The 15859-nt window shown below is 33.4% G+C and overlaps 3 protein-coding genes across 4 annotated transcripts; 1 reads left to right on the forward strand and 2 right to left on the reverse strand.

Moving 5' to 3' along the window:
• Positions 1-2269: 2269 nt before the first annotated feature.
• Positions 2270-6482, reverse strand: LOC106774441 (cyclin-dependent kinase D-3). Of its 2 annotated transcripts, none has more exons than XM_014661439.2 (7): positions 6069-6482; positions 5237-5535; positions 5038-5146; positions 4201-4326; positions 3585-3820; positions 3194-3508; positions 2270-2819 (listed from the first exon to the last, which is right to left on the reverse strand). In XM_014661439.2, exons 1-7 carry the CDS (start codon positions 6171-6173, stop codon positions 2762-2764), a joined length of 1248 nt encoding a protein of 415 aa, XP_014516925.1. In that variant the 5' UTR covers positions 6174-6482; the 3' UTR covers positions 2270-2761. The 2 variants fall into 2 exon arrangements, with proteins under 2 accessions (XP_014516925.1, XP_014516930.1); XM_014661444.2 differs by having other exon boundaries at positions 3273-3508; positions 6069-6479.
• Positions 6483-7542: 1060 nt separating this feature from the next.
• LOC106772325 (protein PLASTID MOVEMENT IMPAIRED 1) lies at positions 7543-10914 on the forward strand. The gene has a single exon (XM_014658691.2). The coding sequence runs from the start codon at positions 7909-7911 to the stop codon at positions 10546-10548; it is 2640 nt and encodes an 879-aa protein (XP_014514177.2). The 5' UTR covers positions 7543-7908; the 3' UTR covers positions 10549-10914.
• A 147-nt stretch (positions 10915-11061) lies between these two features.
• LOC106770727 lies at positions 11062-14422 on the reverse strand. Its single transcript, XM_014656524.2, has 4 exons — positions 14044-14422; positions 13745-13927; positions 13576-13635; positions 11062-12076 (listed from the first exon to the last, which is right to left on the reverse strand). Exons 1-4 carry the CDS (start codon positions 14293-14295, stop codon positions 11789-11791), a joined length of 783 nt encoding a protein of 260 aa, XP_014512010.1. The 5' UTR covers positions 14296-14422; the 3' UTR covers positions 11062-11788.
• Between the last annotated feature and the right edge of the window lie 1437 nt (positions 14423-15859).

Genomic DNA, 15859 nt, shown 5'->3' on the forward strand with positions numbered 1-15859 from the left:
GACGTACAAAAACGAACTATGACGTACATAATTTTGTAAGTTATAATAATTCTACACATTCATTTTATGACATTCATTTTATGACGTAGCAAAAATTTACTAAATTAATGTATTAGAATAAATAAGAAAGAAAAATTTATAAATTTTATATTTTTCTAAAAAAATATATTAATAATTGAATTATAAATTGAAGATTCTAAATTAGGTAAAAATAAATTAATTAAATTGAATGATATATAAGAAAAAAATCACATATTAAATTCAATGAAATACATGTTACAACATCTCCAAATATATGTTAAAGAGATATATAATTAAGACGTCATCATAAACAATACATATTACGTAAATTTTTACTACGTCATAAGATAAATGTGTAAACATATTATAACGTACAAAACTATGTACGTCATAGTTTGTTTTTGTACGTCATAAAATATGATTTTTGTACTAGTGATAATTGATTTAGAAGTAGATACTTCATTAAGTGCATTTGAGTGCATTCTAGTGCATTCTTGTTGTTGGGTCTAAGTGTCATTGTTTAAAATTTTGAAATACATGGATTTTGTGATTGATGGATTAAAATATGAATTTTGATTGGTTTATTGATTTTGTGATTTTAATATATAATTTATATAATTAAATGACATTAATTATGCTGTTTGGATTTTTTAAAACCAAATCCAAATGTTTGGATAAGTTATTAATTATATAACTACTTAATTTAAAGATTAAATGAATGATTATTACAAAATGTATACATAATTTAAACATTGAATGAATAATTATTGTCTCATTAATGTATATATATCTAAATCAATTGTACATTATTAATTATATAATTGTATTTATTTATTGTTTTTTACTTTTATCATGACCTTAACTATTTTCTTTAATTTTTTTTATCATATATAACTTATATATTAAAACTAGATATTTCTTTGAGTGTATTTTTGTTGTTGGGTCTAAGTGTCACCTGCGGTTTTAAATTTTGAAATATATGGATTTTATGATTGATTGATTAAAATTAATTTGAATTTTGATTGGTTGATTGATTTTGTAATTTTAATATATAATTTATGTAATTAAATGACGTTAATTATACTGTTTGGATTTCTTAAAACCAAATGCAAATATTTGGATAAGTTATTAATTATATAACAACTTAATTTAAAGATTGAGTGAATAATCAAGAATCATAAACAACATGATAAATAACTTAAAAAACTAATTGTTTTAACACTTAAATCCTCTAATAATCGAGTAGCAAAGGCCTGTAATCAAATTATTAGAATTATTTTTCCTATTACATGATGGTAAGCAATTATCAAAAAGTTTATGTTCATTTATATTTCTTGTAATGGATTACAAAAGGAATGTAATCGATTATAGGTGAACTCACGTCTCCTGCACAACTTTAGCATTGTGTAATCAATTATCAGAGTCTAAAATCGTTTCGGAGATGCACAACTTGACTTCATCTTTAAGTGATGTGTCAAGGTAAAGTTGTGCAGTATGAAGTCATCTGGTCCATGACTTGCCTAAATGTTTGATTTAATTTTTTTTTTGCCTATATACATAAATCACACCCCATTTTTTGCTTAGATACATAAGAAAAAAACCCAAATATTTATTTTAAAATGAATTCCACAACTACTTGTAGTAATTGGCTTTGTCTATGGAAGGAGGATTTAATCATTTATGCACAAGATACAATAACGAAGCACGACTCGGTCCCTTAGCCAATTTACAGTTATAGGTTTAATCATGCTGATCTCAAAACCTGCAGCCATAGAACTGATTATTGGAACGAAAGCTCTGAAAGAAAGAACCATGGAATATAAAGAGTAAGGAAACTTTCATTTAGATTACTTTTGAACATTGTAATTGCAATGGAAGAGCCAATAACCACTCAAAATGACTATTTAATTCTGAATGAATTTCATCACGATTTCAACAAAGAATTGTTAACATTTATTTTCAAACACGCTATTATCAATTTTTTTTTTCTTTTTGAAAATCATGAAATCGTAAATGTAACCAATGAAATAAAGATCTCACATGTTTTTCAGTAATCTTCAACTAATAAAGTTGTGATACAGTTAAGTAGCCTCCTAGATAACACCCACCAATTTCTTTCATGCACATCCCATCCCATCAAAAACTTCAGCTAAATTTAAACCCAAACAGAGGCATCAGAAATATTATAGCCATCACCATTGAATCAACCGAGTCAACCGCCATAATGAATATAAAAAACACCAAAAAGTAAAGGTTAAAATCATTCAACAGATTAAAATTGGAATTCAACTGTCTAAAGCACACAGTCAGAATACACACTCCTCCACATGAATATAATAACATTTGTTATGTTCAATAATAAATTCATGTTTAAATGAAGTTCCCCCAAAACTTATTGTTTTTCAAGCGCAGTTCGAGAATATTCCCTCACACTTTAATGTTTTCCATGAACTCAAGTATACAAGTTCTCTGAAAATGTAAATTAAAGAGCAAAAATGTACAAGCGGAACCAGAATGAATGTGTGATATTCTAAGCTTTTCTTTTTTCTATAGCAGTTACTTTTATGTATCTGAACTACGAATAATCTTCGGTGACTTCTTTAGTTACATATTTGTTGCAGCGGCACACAGAAACAGAGATAAAGAATGACATACTATCAAGCCATCGAGAATTCACCACTTTTCTTCAAATGTATTTTATCCTCCATAAGCTTGTGTGACTTGGCTGGCCACAGAATATTCATTCTGGCTGTTGAAATTCTAGATCTAATTTTCTTTTTAAATGTGTTCTATCAGCACTGCAGAACAAAACAAAGGAACCAAAGTTAAATAACACCATTTACATGTAGAAACTAATAGATAACGAACAACGACACATTCTTCCACTACCTAGGAATTACAACATATTGTGCTAGCATTGAACATATAGTGTTGTAGCATCTTACAACTTTATCATTGTTAATCGGCAACTTCTCCAGAAAAATATTCTAAGATACTTTTAATATGGTTCTAGAAAAATATGCTAAGATACTTTTTATATGGCTCTGCATAAGCCTCGCCTTTTTGTCTTCCAATACCAGTTAACTTAGGAGGATAATTTTATGTTTGACTCTGCTAAAATTACAAACTATTGGGCCCTTTCGAATTGATTAGACGATCAATACTATTATACCTGTTAATTGTAGGTCTATTTGGAGGTTTTAATCCAAAGATAGAAAAATCTACAGACATTGGAGCTGATTCATTCTTGCCTGAATTATCATCAGTTGTCTGTCTGAAATCACCAAAACCGCCATCAACCTTATCTGCTTGTTGGGAATTTCCTTCAAACCCATCACGTTCTGGCATCACTCTCCTAGACTTCCTTGGAGGTGATAATACAGTAGGACCCTCCTGTAAATTGAAATCAGAAGCCTTAGATTCCCTCTTAGGAGCAGGTCTAGGGAGCTTGTCTGGATCTGAAGGCAGAGGAGCAGAAGAAAAGTACCTAAAGTGGAAGAAGAGAGATTAATTATGGAGAAAGAAGTTTATTGGCGTCTTAATGAGATGCTGAAAGCAGGTACCTATGCTCTAGTGCCTGCTGCACTGAAATTCTAGCTTTTGGATCATATGTAAACATCTTTGATAACAAATCTAATGCATCATCAGTTGCCATCGGAAACAAAGAACGCAGAGGGGGTGCAGGAACATATTGGTATTCGACGTAATCAGGAAGGTATACCATATCAGGCCACTGAGAAGCTGTTGGAGTGCCAAATGCCGAAAAAATCTTTCCTAATTGATCAATGTCACTTGTACCCTACCAAATGATAGTAACAAACTAGTGAAAAAACAATAATAAACATGATTAATTATTTAAATACAAAATGAAAATGAAGAAATTCAATCAATGCAATTTACTATCTTGGAAATTGTATTAAAACAAGCTAGTCACAAAATATAGAGAAGGAATAAATGGATGCTTAAATAAAAATAATGAATACAAAAATCTTAGCCTACAGCTTCAGGCCATATTCAAGCTCAGTAGAAACAGTTTGAATGATTTAAAATTTTCAGACAGAAAAAACTTAATTTCAACTATTTGATAAAGTTAAACCAATAGCATGTTCAAATAAATGGAGTACACTTTATGTCAAAGCTCATCTACTTCAGAACATCAATCATGTAAAATTTTCTTACCTGCAAAAAGGGTCGACGAAGAAGAAGTTCAGCAAATATACAAGCTGAAGCCCAAACGTCAACCCCAGAGCCATACTGCTTGGCACCAAATAATAGCTCAGGAGCTCTATACCACCGAGCAAAAACCTATTCATGCATATATGATAAGCATAAGTGTTATCTGTACAGAAACTATAAACCCAATCCACCAATAAAAAGTGAAAAATACACAACATTAGATGAAACATGTCCAATAACATGCAGGTAGCACTTTTACGCAATGAATGTCACCACAATATTCAGTTACCATAGAGAACCACAATCCTAGAAAAGATTCAGCAGAATTTAGTATACTTCCACTTCAATGCTCCAATGTTTGGATCTTCAATTATCTTCCCCCGGTTCCTAAATTTAAAAGCAATGTAAGAAAGGGCATCTCAATGCATGAGTTCCTACCATTAGGTGGGTAGAGGGTTTGATTAGATATATCATATATGCATATGAATCCTTAATCCTGTGTGCAAAGAGGCTGTCTCCATGACTAGAACCTGTGACTACCAAATCACAAGGCAACAACCTAACCATTTTGTCCTAGGCTTCACCTTTTGTTCAGGCAATAATAACACAGATTTCAAGGTAAATATTTGCTTAATTACGGTCCAAGGATTGCTTCAAATTCAAACTAAATCATCATATAAGTCATGCCTGACTATAAGGTATATTACTTTCCAATTCTGCAAACTCTAATAATTATTATAGGAAACTTCACTACTTAATGCAAAATAATTGGCAGCAAGTAGGATCATTAACGGAATGAATTGACTTTGAAGTTCACGTATTGTAGGAAAAGAAGCGAACCTGATGAGTGAACCTTCTGTGTGGGCTTCCAAACATCCGTGCTAAACCAAAATCTGCAAGTTTCAGCTGTCCATTAGATCCTATCAACAAATTATTTGGCTTCATATCCCTGAAAATGTGAAAGCAAACTTTTGAACTCAGAACTTGCGTCAGGTAACAACATTGTAACGAGCAATCACTCAAAAAAAAAATATGGTACCTATGCAAAACCCATTTCTTGTGGCAATAAGCAAGACCTTTTAGCGTCATTTGAAGGTAAGATTTTGTATCAGCCGGTGAAAGAAAAATATTTCGGTCTCGTATGACAGCTTCAAGGTCCGTCTCCATGAATTCAAACACAAGATGCAAATTCCCTTTATGTGGGAATGCATCTATCAATTCAACAATATTAGGATCCTTAAGCTCTTTAAGAAGCTTTATTTCTCTAAGAGCTGTAAAATTTACTCCTTCTTTCTGCTTGCCAAGCCGAATTTTTTTAATTGCAACTGTCTGTCCTGTCTGTCAACACAATGAATCCATCTCTATAAGAATACCACATCATAATAGTATTATCACTTTCATAACAAATTGCTTACTGGATACATTTTTGCAAGTTACACAAAGAAAAAGTCATAACTATACCAAACCTATACTGAAACTAATTAAGAAGTTTTCAGCTTTCACCCCTTATATTCATACGATCACTGGACAAAAGTTAAGAAGTACGACTTCCTCATACCCAATGACAAACAGCATACGCTTCTTCCTAAATAATTGCTTTAAGCAGACATGATAAAGTAACAAACCCCAAAAGCAAATTGTTAAAATAAACACCTCGAATTAAAGTCAGGAACCCAAAGCAAATAAGGCATCTTTCCTTCCTACATGTCTAAGGCCACATACGAATATCTATTTTACTCCGATTCAGCAATTTTCTTTGCACCAAGTGAAACTAAAGACCTAATTCTCACAACCCTAAAAGAGAATAGGGGAAAAATTGACTCTTCAGTCTCGAATTCGCATAATTGAAGAAGAAAGTTTCGGGGGATTACGTGGGTGTCAATGGCTTTGTACACAACTCCATAGGTACCTTCACCAAGAACTTCACGCTTCAGATATCTATCAGCCACTTTTTTGGACGGATCCGGGGCTGCCATTGTTTGTCCCAGACTTTGGAGTTGAAGTTCTTACAAAACGGAATTAAAAATTGAGAATTTACAAGTGGGTCATTTGGATCAAATTAGGGTTACATCAGAAAACGGGTAAAGTTTATGATTTAATTTAACAAGAAAGCTGTTGAAACATGAAAATCGAAGAACTGAAAACAGTAGCAGTGGCTGAAACCTGAAAGTAAAAGCGAATACAGGGAGCGTGAGAGAGCGTCATAAAGAATTAATAAAGAAATAGAAGGAGGTTTAGTATTAATTAAATCATGATTATATTTTTAATTAATTTGAGAAGGTGGCGACTTTAATTAATTTGACAATTCTATTCTCCTAAATCATACTGTTTTGTTGGTTTCCATCGATTGAGAAAACTCTGTGGACAAAGGGTGGTCCATGGATGTGTAATGGGCAAGAGAAATTACACAAATACCAAATGAAATTTTTTGTACATGAAAGTTAATCTCGACAGTTCTGTCTTTTTCATCACTTTAATAGTTTCTCTCTTAATAATTAAAAATAAGTATAATTAATTTTTAAAACTAAAATATAATGCATATGTGTGAAAAGGGAAATATCTACCACTGTTTGCGCTTAGTTTCGTTTTTGTTAGCAATTTCTCTAGGAATCAAATTCATTGTGCTTACCTTTTTATTATTATTATTATTATTATTATTATTAATCTAATAAAAAAAATGCTCTTGAGCTAGTGATTCTTTTTTCACAGAATAATGACAGATGAATCATTAAATAGATGGACCTAGAAGCAAGAGTTCAAGAAGCTTCAAGAAAATCTGCATTAGTCATTATGGCTACTTTAGAAGATAAAAGAATGACAGAATTTTAGTTTTCTGAGTTCAGATGAGTATTTGCTGTTTAATGAGAAGATTGAACAGTATTTATATTCATAAAAACTCTTCAAAATTTCGGAGATTAATCATAGAATCAATGCAAAATTTGCGAGAATATACAGAAATTGTTTTGTTATAAGAATGTCTGTAGTATTTACATTCTGGTGTTGTTATGTGCCTAATACCAAAAGGACTAGGAAGCTTGACATCAGAATCTCGGACACAAACTATCTAATATCTGTTTTATTCACAGACAAGCCTAGTGATTCGACAAATTTGAGGCTGAGTTCGAAACTTTTACTCACATCTAATTCTATAGAATCTATACCATATTTTTCTTGCACTCTTCATTTTGTTTTCAGTTAATTCATTCAGAAATAGAAATATAGCAGCATCGATCTATATGACAGTTGAAAGAGACATGTGAAAAATTGATTCTAGTTAGGCTTCAGCACGTAAGTGCAATAAGCATAAACTATGAGAAGATGGCTAAGAAAACGTGGTCAAAAACAAAAATAATCATTGAGTTCTTCCTAAAAGAAATGAAAAAGAAGATACCAGAAAATGTTCCTTATCTCCATGCTGCAACGTTTTTATTCATAATTGATCAGATTTGCTCAATTCCCTTATGAAATTGCAGGGTAAGTTTCACTTTCTGAACAACAAGCCTGTCACTTGCCACTTGGCACTTGCGAACAATGAGGACAAAGCAACATTAAATTCTCTGGGACCATTTTGTCTATTAGAAAGCCATTGTCAAAATTGTCTTACTCGTTAGGCCACAATGCAATGCCACCGTTCATCCTCTATCCTCCACAAACAATTCATCCTATTTTCTTGGTTCAGAAAGAAGTAGCCATCATCATCATATAAACTGCATGGTCCTTCCAACTATGTTGGCATCTTATCTTATTAAACATCATCATCACCATTCATTTCAGCAACTCTTTCTTCACTCACTAGTAATGGCAGATGCCAAGAGCAACCCCAATGCACAACTTCTTGAAGAACTAGAGGCTTTGAGTGAATCCCTTTACAAACAGCACACCACCACAACCAGAAGAACAGCCTCTCTTGTGCTGCCAAGAAATTCAGCTCCACCTGTTGAAGATGCCAAAGATGATGATGGAGGCAGCAACAGAGGTCGGCTGCGGCGCATGTCCATGTCCCCATGGCGATCAAGACCAAAGCCTGACGATGCTACTTCCAAGGCAGAAGCCAAAAAGCTTGATGACATATCAAAAACTCCTTCAGACAGTGATAAGAAAGGGATTTGGAAGTGGAAGCCTATGCGGGCTTTATCTCACATTGGAATGCAGAAACTTAGCTGTTTGTTTTCTATTGAAGTGGTCACAGCTCAAGGCCTTCCTTCTTCCATGAATGGACTTCGACTATCCGTTTGTGTTAGAAAAAAGGAAACAAAGGATGGTGCTGTTAAGACAATGCCATCAAGGGTTGCACAAGGAGCTGCAGATTTTGAAGAGACCCTTTTCATTAGGTGTCATGTTTATCACACCTCCAACCAAGGCACTGGAAAGCAGATCAAATTTGAGCCACGCCCCTTTTGGATATACCTTTTTGCTGTTGATGCTAAGGAGCTAGATTTTGGAAGAAACTCAGTGGACTTGAGTGAGCTGATAAGAGAATCCATTGAGAAAAACCAACAAGGCACCCGGGTGAAGCAATGGGACACAAGCTTTGACCTATCTGGGAAGGCAAAAGGAGGAGAACTTGTTCTCAAACTGGGTTTCCAGATCATGGAGAAAGATGGAGGAATTGATATATACAATAATCAAGTGGAGAATTCAAAGTCCAGCTCTGGCAAGCTTGGCGGTTTCTCTTCCTTTGCTCGTAAACAATCCAAGACATCATTCAGCATGTCTAGTCCTAGAATGGCAAATAGAAATGATGCATGGACTCCTTCACAGTCGAGAATAGGAGAGGATATTCAAGGAATGGATGATTTGAACCTTGATGATCCAAACCCGGTTCAGGATTCCTCTTCCTCTGCGCAGAAAGTTGATGAACGTAGTAAGGAACAGGTGGAGGATTTTGAACTTCCAGATTTCGAGGTTGTGGATAAAGGAGTAGAGGTTCAAGGGAAGGAAGCAAATGCAGAAGAGGAATCTGAGGAACCTGTACAAGAGGAATCAGCTTCCAGTGAAGTTGTCAAGGAAGTGGTACTTGATCATGTACACCTGACTAGATTGACCGAGCTTGATTCAATTGCTCAGCAGATAAAAGCTCTTGAGTCTATGATGGGAGAAGATGATAAGTTTACGAAAATAGAGGAAGAGACAGAACCACAGAGGCTAGATGCAGATGAAGAAACTGTGACAAGGGAGTTTCTTCAGATGCTTGAGGATCAAGACAACAGTATTTACTCTTTCGATCAACCTGAAATTCCGCCTCTTCATCTTGAAGGACACGATGATTCTTCTGCTGAAGATGGAGAATCCAAAGTGTATATTCCTGACCTTGGAAAGGGATTGGGTTGTGTAGTTCAAACAAGGGATGGAGGCTACTTGACTTCCATGAACCCTCTGGACATTGCTGTAGCCAGAAAAGATACTCCGAAGCTAGCCATGCAGATCTCAAGGCCTTATGTGCTAGCATCACATCAATCCTTGACAGGGTTTGAGTTCTTTCAGAAATTGGCAGGGATTGGCTTTGAAGAGCTCAGCTCCAAGGTTTTGGCCTTAATGCCCATAGATGAAATAATAGGCAAAACTGCAGAACAGGTTGCTTTTGAAGGCATTGCTAATGCCATCATACAAGGAAGAAAAAAGGAAGGAGCCAGCTCCAGTGCTGCTCGGATAGTTTCTTCCTTGAGAAGCATTGGAAGTGCCATGAGCTCAGGAAGGAAAGAGAGAATAGCCACAGGACTTTGGAATGTTGAGGAGGAGCCGCTCACTGCAGAGAAGCTTCTGGCGTTTGCAATGCAAAAGGTTGAGTCCATGACAGTTGAAGCATTGAAAATTCAAGCTGACATGGCAGATGAAGAAGCCCCGTTTGATATTTCTGCAAAGAAAGTAGATGGTGGAAAAGATCTTTTGGCTTCAGTTATTCCACTTGAAGAATGGATCAGAGACCAAAGTTACAACAAAAGTACTGCAGGTTCTGATGGTGAACCAGAAAAGGTGACACTCTTGTTGGTTGCCCAATTGAGGGATCCATTGAGACGCTATGAAGGGGTTGGGGGACCTGTGATTGTGCTGATTCATGCAACAAGTACTGACACAAAGGGGAAAGAGGAAGAGAAAAGGTTCAAGGTGACGAGCATGCATGTGGGGGGCTTCAAGTTGGAGAGTACCATAAAGAAGAATGCATGGGACAGTGGGAAGCAAAGACTTACTGCAATGCAGTGGTTGGTTGCATATGGGTTGGGAAAGGCAGGGAAGAAAGGGAAGCAAACATCATCCAAGGAACAAGAACTGTTGTGGAGCATTTCTTCACGTATAGTTGCTGACATGTGGCTCAAAACTATGAGAAATCCAGATATCAAACTTCCAAAGTAAATACCATCTGCATTCCTTTGCTGTTAGTTATGCTAAGGAACATTTCTTGCATTCATGTCTGGTACAAAAATTCAACTGCATGTCCAAGTGAAAAGCTACATACCTAAGCTACTCACTGCAGCTACCTACACCATTTATGCAGATTTATGAATGCAAGATTTTGTAAATGTCGTATCAGAATTTGCTGTTATTGGAAAAGCCAATGAAACTTGTCAGTCATATATACATATGTATTTGAACCTTAAAAGGGTACCTCAGCTCTACTAAGTCCCATTATTTTCTTTTCTTTTCTTTTCTTTTCTTTTCAGCCTGTCTGTGCATATTTGTTGGAGGAGAAATGTTATCATCATCAAGACATTGTGCCAATTCTTCCTGTATCTATATATATTCTTTTATAACTTTTATATTTTTGGAAAATATAATATAAAATTATATTACAAACCTCAGTATTATAAATTTTAGAACTATTATGAAGAATATATTCATCATCCGAAATACATTACAGTGTGATTGGCTTTAACTGTTTCGGTATTCTTCATCCGAAAATATAAAATTTAAACCTTTCACAATACTGATTTAAGAAAACTTCCTCAAAATCTGCTGCAGAACAATCACTTCTAAACTTGAAGAAGCTGCCATTTTGGTTGCACTAGTAGCCATTGTTGGTCTTGCAATCATATTCTGGATGGTCGTTCAACTCCAATTCAAGTATAACAACACCACCCTCCACCTACTATAACCAGTTATTGTCGGAGATTTTATATTGATTAAAGATTACGTTAATATATTATATAAGGGGAGATAATCCTTATCTTACAATTTGATTTTATGAAAATAAGTTAGATTTAACTTTATTTTCAAATCATACAAATTATGTTATTATGTAAAGATTTTAAGTGATTTTTGTCATGGCATTGAGTAAAATTTCTTTGAATGAAACACATTCTGAAACCTGTTCAATTATGTAAGCAGACCTGGTGGTGAATCTTCCTTTTCCTCCTATTCTCCAACTTCTCAAATTCCTTTTTTCTTCCTTTAGTTAGTGAACAATGCTTTCTTCACAAATGCCAACATCAGTAATATCATGAAACACACGAACTTTAATATAACTATACAATAATATACAAGAAAAATTATGTTTACCTCCAACAGAAGTTAAATGCTTACATATATACATGAATCATTCCATCCAAATTCAGAAGTTGAAAAGAAAGTTCAAAACAAAGAAAGTTAGAAAGAATCAGTCATTGACCCGCCGACACCGGCACCAGAATGCAGTTCCTCCACTCCGGCCTCGAGCAACCGCAATTTCCTCATCAACATAAAACCAGATGAAGAAAGGATCCTTATTGTTCGGTTCCCTATCTTCCTTTTTTCCTAGACTGATCTGTAGAGGTTGAAAGGGTCCAAGTTTTACTCTTATGTTCTCAAAAACAAAAGCCAGTATTCTCTTTTTCCATGAAAGTCTGCCTTCAAATGTTAACTGTCCAATGGGTCCAAGATATACTCCATTTTCGATCCTCTTTGCCTAGTAATTCATCAGCATAACTTAATATTCCAAATTAGACAGAAGCACCAAGCTTTTATTCAAAGACATTGATTTGGCATATAGAAAATTTACAAAGAATGAAACTGACAACAGGAATACAACTTTTCCTGTATGAAAAGGGCTAAGGAGGCAATCAAAAAACAACTTTAGAGAAGCCTTATTAACTCATACATGCACAATAGTCTTCTTTCTGAATGCACGGGATCCTCATAGGTCTAATTTCCCTGACTTCATTTAAGTGGCTTAAAGAAAATAGAGCAATATTTGATTTTCAGTTTTTCACCTAAGACTGTTTGACAAGATATTTCAGCTTTTCTCAAAGACAGACAAATTACTTCAGCTGACATTTGACTAGCTACTGAAATTGTTTGACCAAAATAGAGATATTTGATAACCAGGCTTATCTCGCTGTTTTCTAGCATTTTTTCAGATGGTACTTGAAGTAGTGTTTGAACATATAATTATATAACATTTTTTTTTTCCATTTTATCCTCAATACATAAATAAAGTTCTTCAGTTATCACCTCCATTAATATTAGATCATGTATTGCAGAAAAGATTTTCCCTTAAAAATACACTCTGTTTTATTATTTGCATTATTTTTTTTAATTGAATATTTGAACTTTAAACAAACAATGATAAGAGCTTAAAATTTATAATTTTAATTACCAAAAAATATATTTTTGTCAACAAAAAAGTATATGTATAGAATATCATATAAGCATGTACTCTTAAGTCATTTTATATCTATTTAGCCAGTTCAATATTTGACTTTTACACAACATTTTTAATTCAATAAACTAAGTGTTTTCAACTTTTAGCTAATAGATTAAGATGATAAAAGTAGCTACATCAACTACTTTTGCCAGACAACCTAAATCTTCACAGCCATAGATTAAGATGATAAAAGTACCTACATCACAATATTCAATGCAAAGTTAACAGTTCTCTCTCTTCTCTAAATAAATTAAGTTTAAAAAAAATTGAATTAGATCCAGAAATGAGAGAAAGGATGGAAATTATGATTGACATCATATACGCATTCGAAAACTGATAAAGATAATAGAAACAAACTTGACATCAGATACAGACTAATAATTTCAGAAGTAATGAACACCGAATGTTGGTCAGAGAATTAGTAAATGAAAGACAGAACAATATCCTATAAAGGCTGAAGATTAAAAAAACATTTTATTAGCACCCATCAAACTTTCTTGTGTCAAGGTTTCCCATGCTTTTCCAGCTAGAAAGAACATCAGTTCAAAACTCAATAGCACACAAGAAATGTAAAGCTAGCAAAACATTTTCTAACACGTTCATTAGTGATGGTCGAAATTTATTGAAAGTGATCACACCTTTCATAACATGAAAAATTGAAAATTTATCAACAAACATATGAAAGCAAACTTGATATTTTGACTACAAACACTGGACACGTATGCAACAAGAACGAATAGGTTCATGGGAAAGAGACTTACAGTGGCATCAAACCTCTGAACTGCTGTGAGAGGAAAATACCGACCACCTTTTAATTTTTTCTAAAATTCAGCACAAAAGCAGGCATTGTTTAGTGCAAATGACCGTAAACACGCATAGTAAGGAACACAATTATAGCCAAATGAAGAGCTACCAAAAAAGTAGGTTAACCTCAGCAGTAAAAATCAGCATCCAGGTCCTCCCAGGAGATTTATTGCCACCAAGGGTTTCAAAAAAACCAGAAGGATCAAGTTTTGCTTTCTCAATGATAGACAGTGCAGAAAGAACCTCTTCTGCTGCAACCTTTCTTGTCTTAGCTGCATCTTTTAACACTTTCACACTTTCCTCTACATCCTAAGCAAATTCAAGCTGAAAATTAGAGACTCAATCGGAAGACTTTCCAACAGTATCTAAGAAACGAAACAAAATGCTTGAAACATTGATGGGAACCCCAAAGTGTAAGATGGTACCTTTTTGGCTTTCTCATTCTCAACAATGGGTGTTGAGGAAAGTTGGTCTGTTTCAACATCATCAATGGTTGCTCTGGTCCTTGTTCTTTCTCTGGGAAATCGAACAACGTTGCAACGTTTTTTTCCACTGAGAGGAATGGAATTCAGAGGTTTAAATTGTGGTGAGAGCTTTGAAAGTTGAAAGGGAGATGAATTCGGGAAACACAAACTGAAGGAAGAAACGTACAACATGTGAATTGAGTTCGATGCCATTTATGATTACAAGTGATGCTATAATACTTCACTTCTCAACCATTTTTGTTTATTATATTATACAAGTTTTGAGCATATTTTCGTGGCCATATCTATTTCACCGTCGTTATTCTCCTGTTCTTCACGAACGTGGTCCTCAAATTTCTATTTTCATCATAACTAAATAATTAATTCTATCAAGCAATTTCACTTCGCTTGCTATCACACTCTCTTTTCTTTCTAGCAAGTATAATAACATTTTCTGGCTTCCATAACAAGTATAATATAATATTTATATTTATATATACATATGTAGATAGAATTTTAAAGCTCAAATAACTATTTTATTCAAAAAAATTAGTTTTTCTCATTAAAATGAATCAAAATTTGTATTGGTAATTGAAGGGAATACATTTTATCGAGTAAAATAATATTTATCGTTATTTAAACTTTTGTTTACAGTTTTAATTTAATGAAAATAAATGTATATTTAAAACGAACTCTTTTTGTCGCATATGATATAACACCTTAAAATTTTGAACTAAATAATTAAGTAATATCTATATTAATTATTTATATAATTAAATAGAGGATTATAATAAGATTTAATTGTTTACTTATACTTTAAAATTTTCAACTAAATAATTAAGTAATATCTAATATGAATTATTTATATAATTAAATAAATGATTATATTAAAATTTAATTGCTTACTTTGTTATTAAAATATAACTCCGTCCCCACTGTTAAAAAAGTATTAACTCTAATTTGAATAATTTAAATTAATATGTTAATTTTAATCAAGTTTTTTCTCTCTCTTCGAGTGAGAGCTGCATGACATTAATGACCACACGTTTTAACTACCCTCTTCAATGATAAAATAAGTGCTAAAAACTTTCTTTAAAATACATTCTTTCTCCGTTATCATATAAATTACCTTTTTTTAAAACATTTATAACGTCAATTTTTGTTCTTCAAAAATCTCCTATGAATAGAAAAAACAATTATTATAATACTTTGTGATTCTTTTTTTATTTAATAATTTGTATCTCTTCTAAGAAAGTTTAATTCGATATTAGGTTTAAAATATTTCGAGTTGATCCTAATGTGTGTACTTCGAACAATTATACATAGCTCACTGGACAACCCTAACAAAAATATAAATCAATATTAATTGGTGAAACTCTGCCAAAATTGGGTGTAGTTGGAACAATTATTCGTCAATAAGAAAAATAAATAAAAAGGAACATAGGGCCACTAAGATGTGGACAATCTAGTGGCAATGAACGCGAGTTATGAGAAGTGGTGATGTGAAGATAACTGCATAAATTGACTATGGTTAAAGGTGAAGCTCAATAAAAAAAATCGATGAAAACATACGAGAAATAAAATCTACCAATGAAATTGATATTAACTTTCTGTGGTCTTTAGCTAAATATTATTGTACTATCAATATTGCGCCAAGCCAATAGCAATTCTCAACCACGTGGCATTGAAGTGTTTTTGTTCATTATCAAATCATAAATCATAGGCTGGTGAACCCAACTCGCATATTTCTCGTTTAACAAAATTCCATCAACATGAC

Source organism: Vigna radiata, chromosome 1, assembly GCF_000741045.1.
Source record: "Vigna radiata var. radiata cultivar VC1973A chromosome 1, Vradiata_ver6, whole genome shotgun sequence".
Taxonomy (NCBI): Eukaryota; Viridiplantae; Streptophyta; class Magnoliopsida; order Fabales; family Fabaceae; genus Vigna; species Vigna radiata.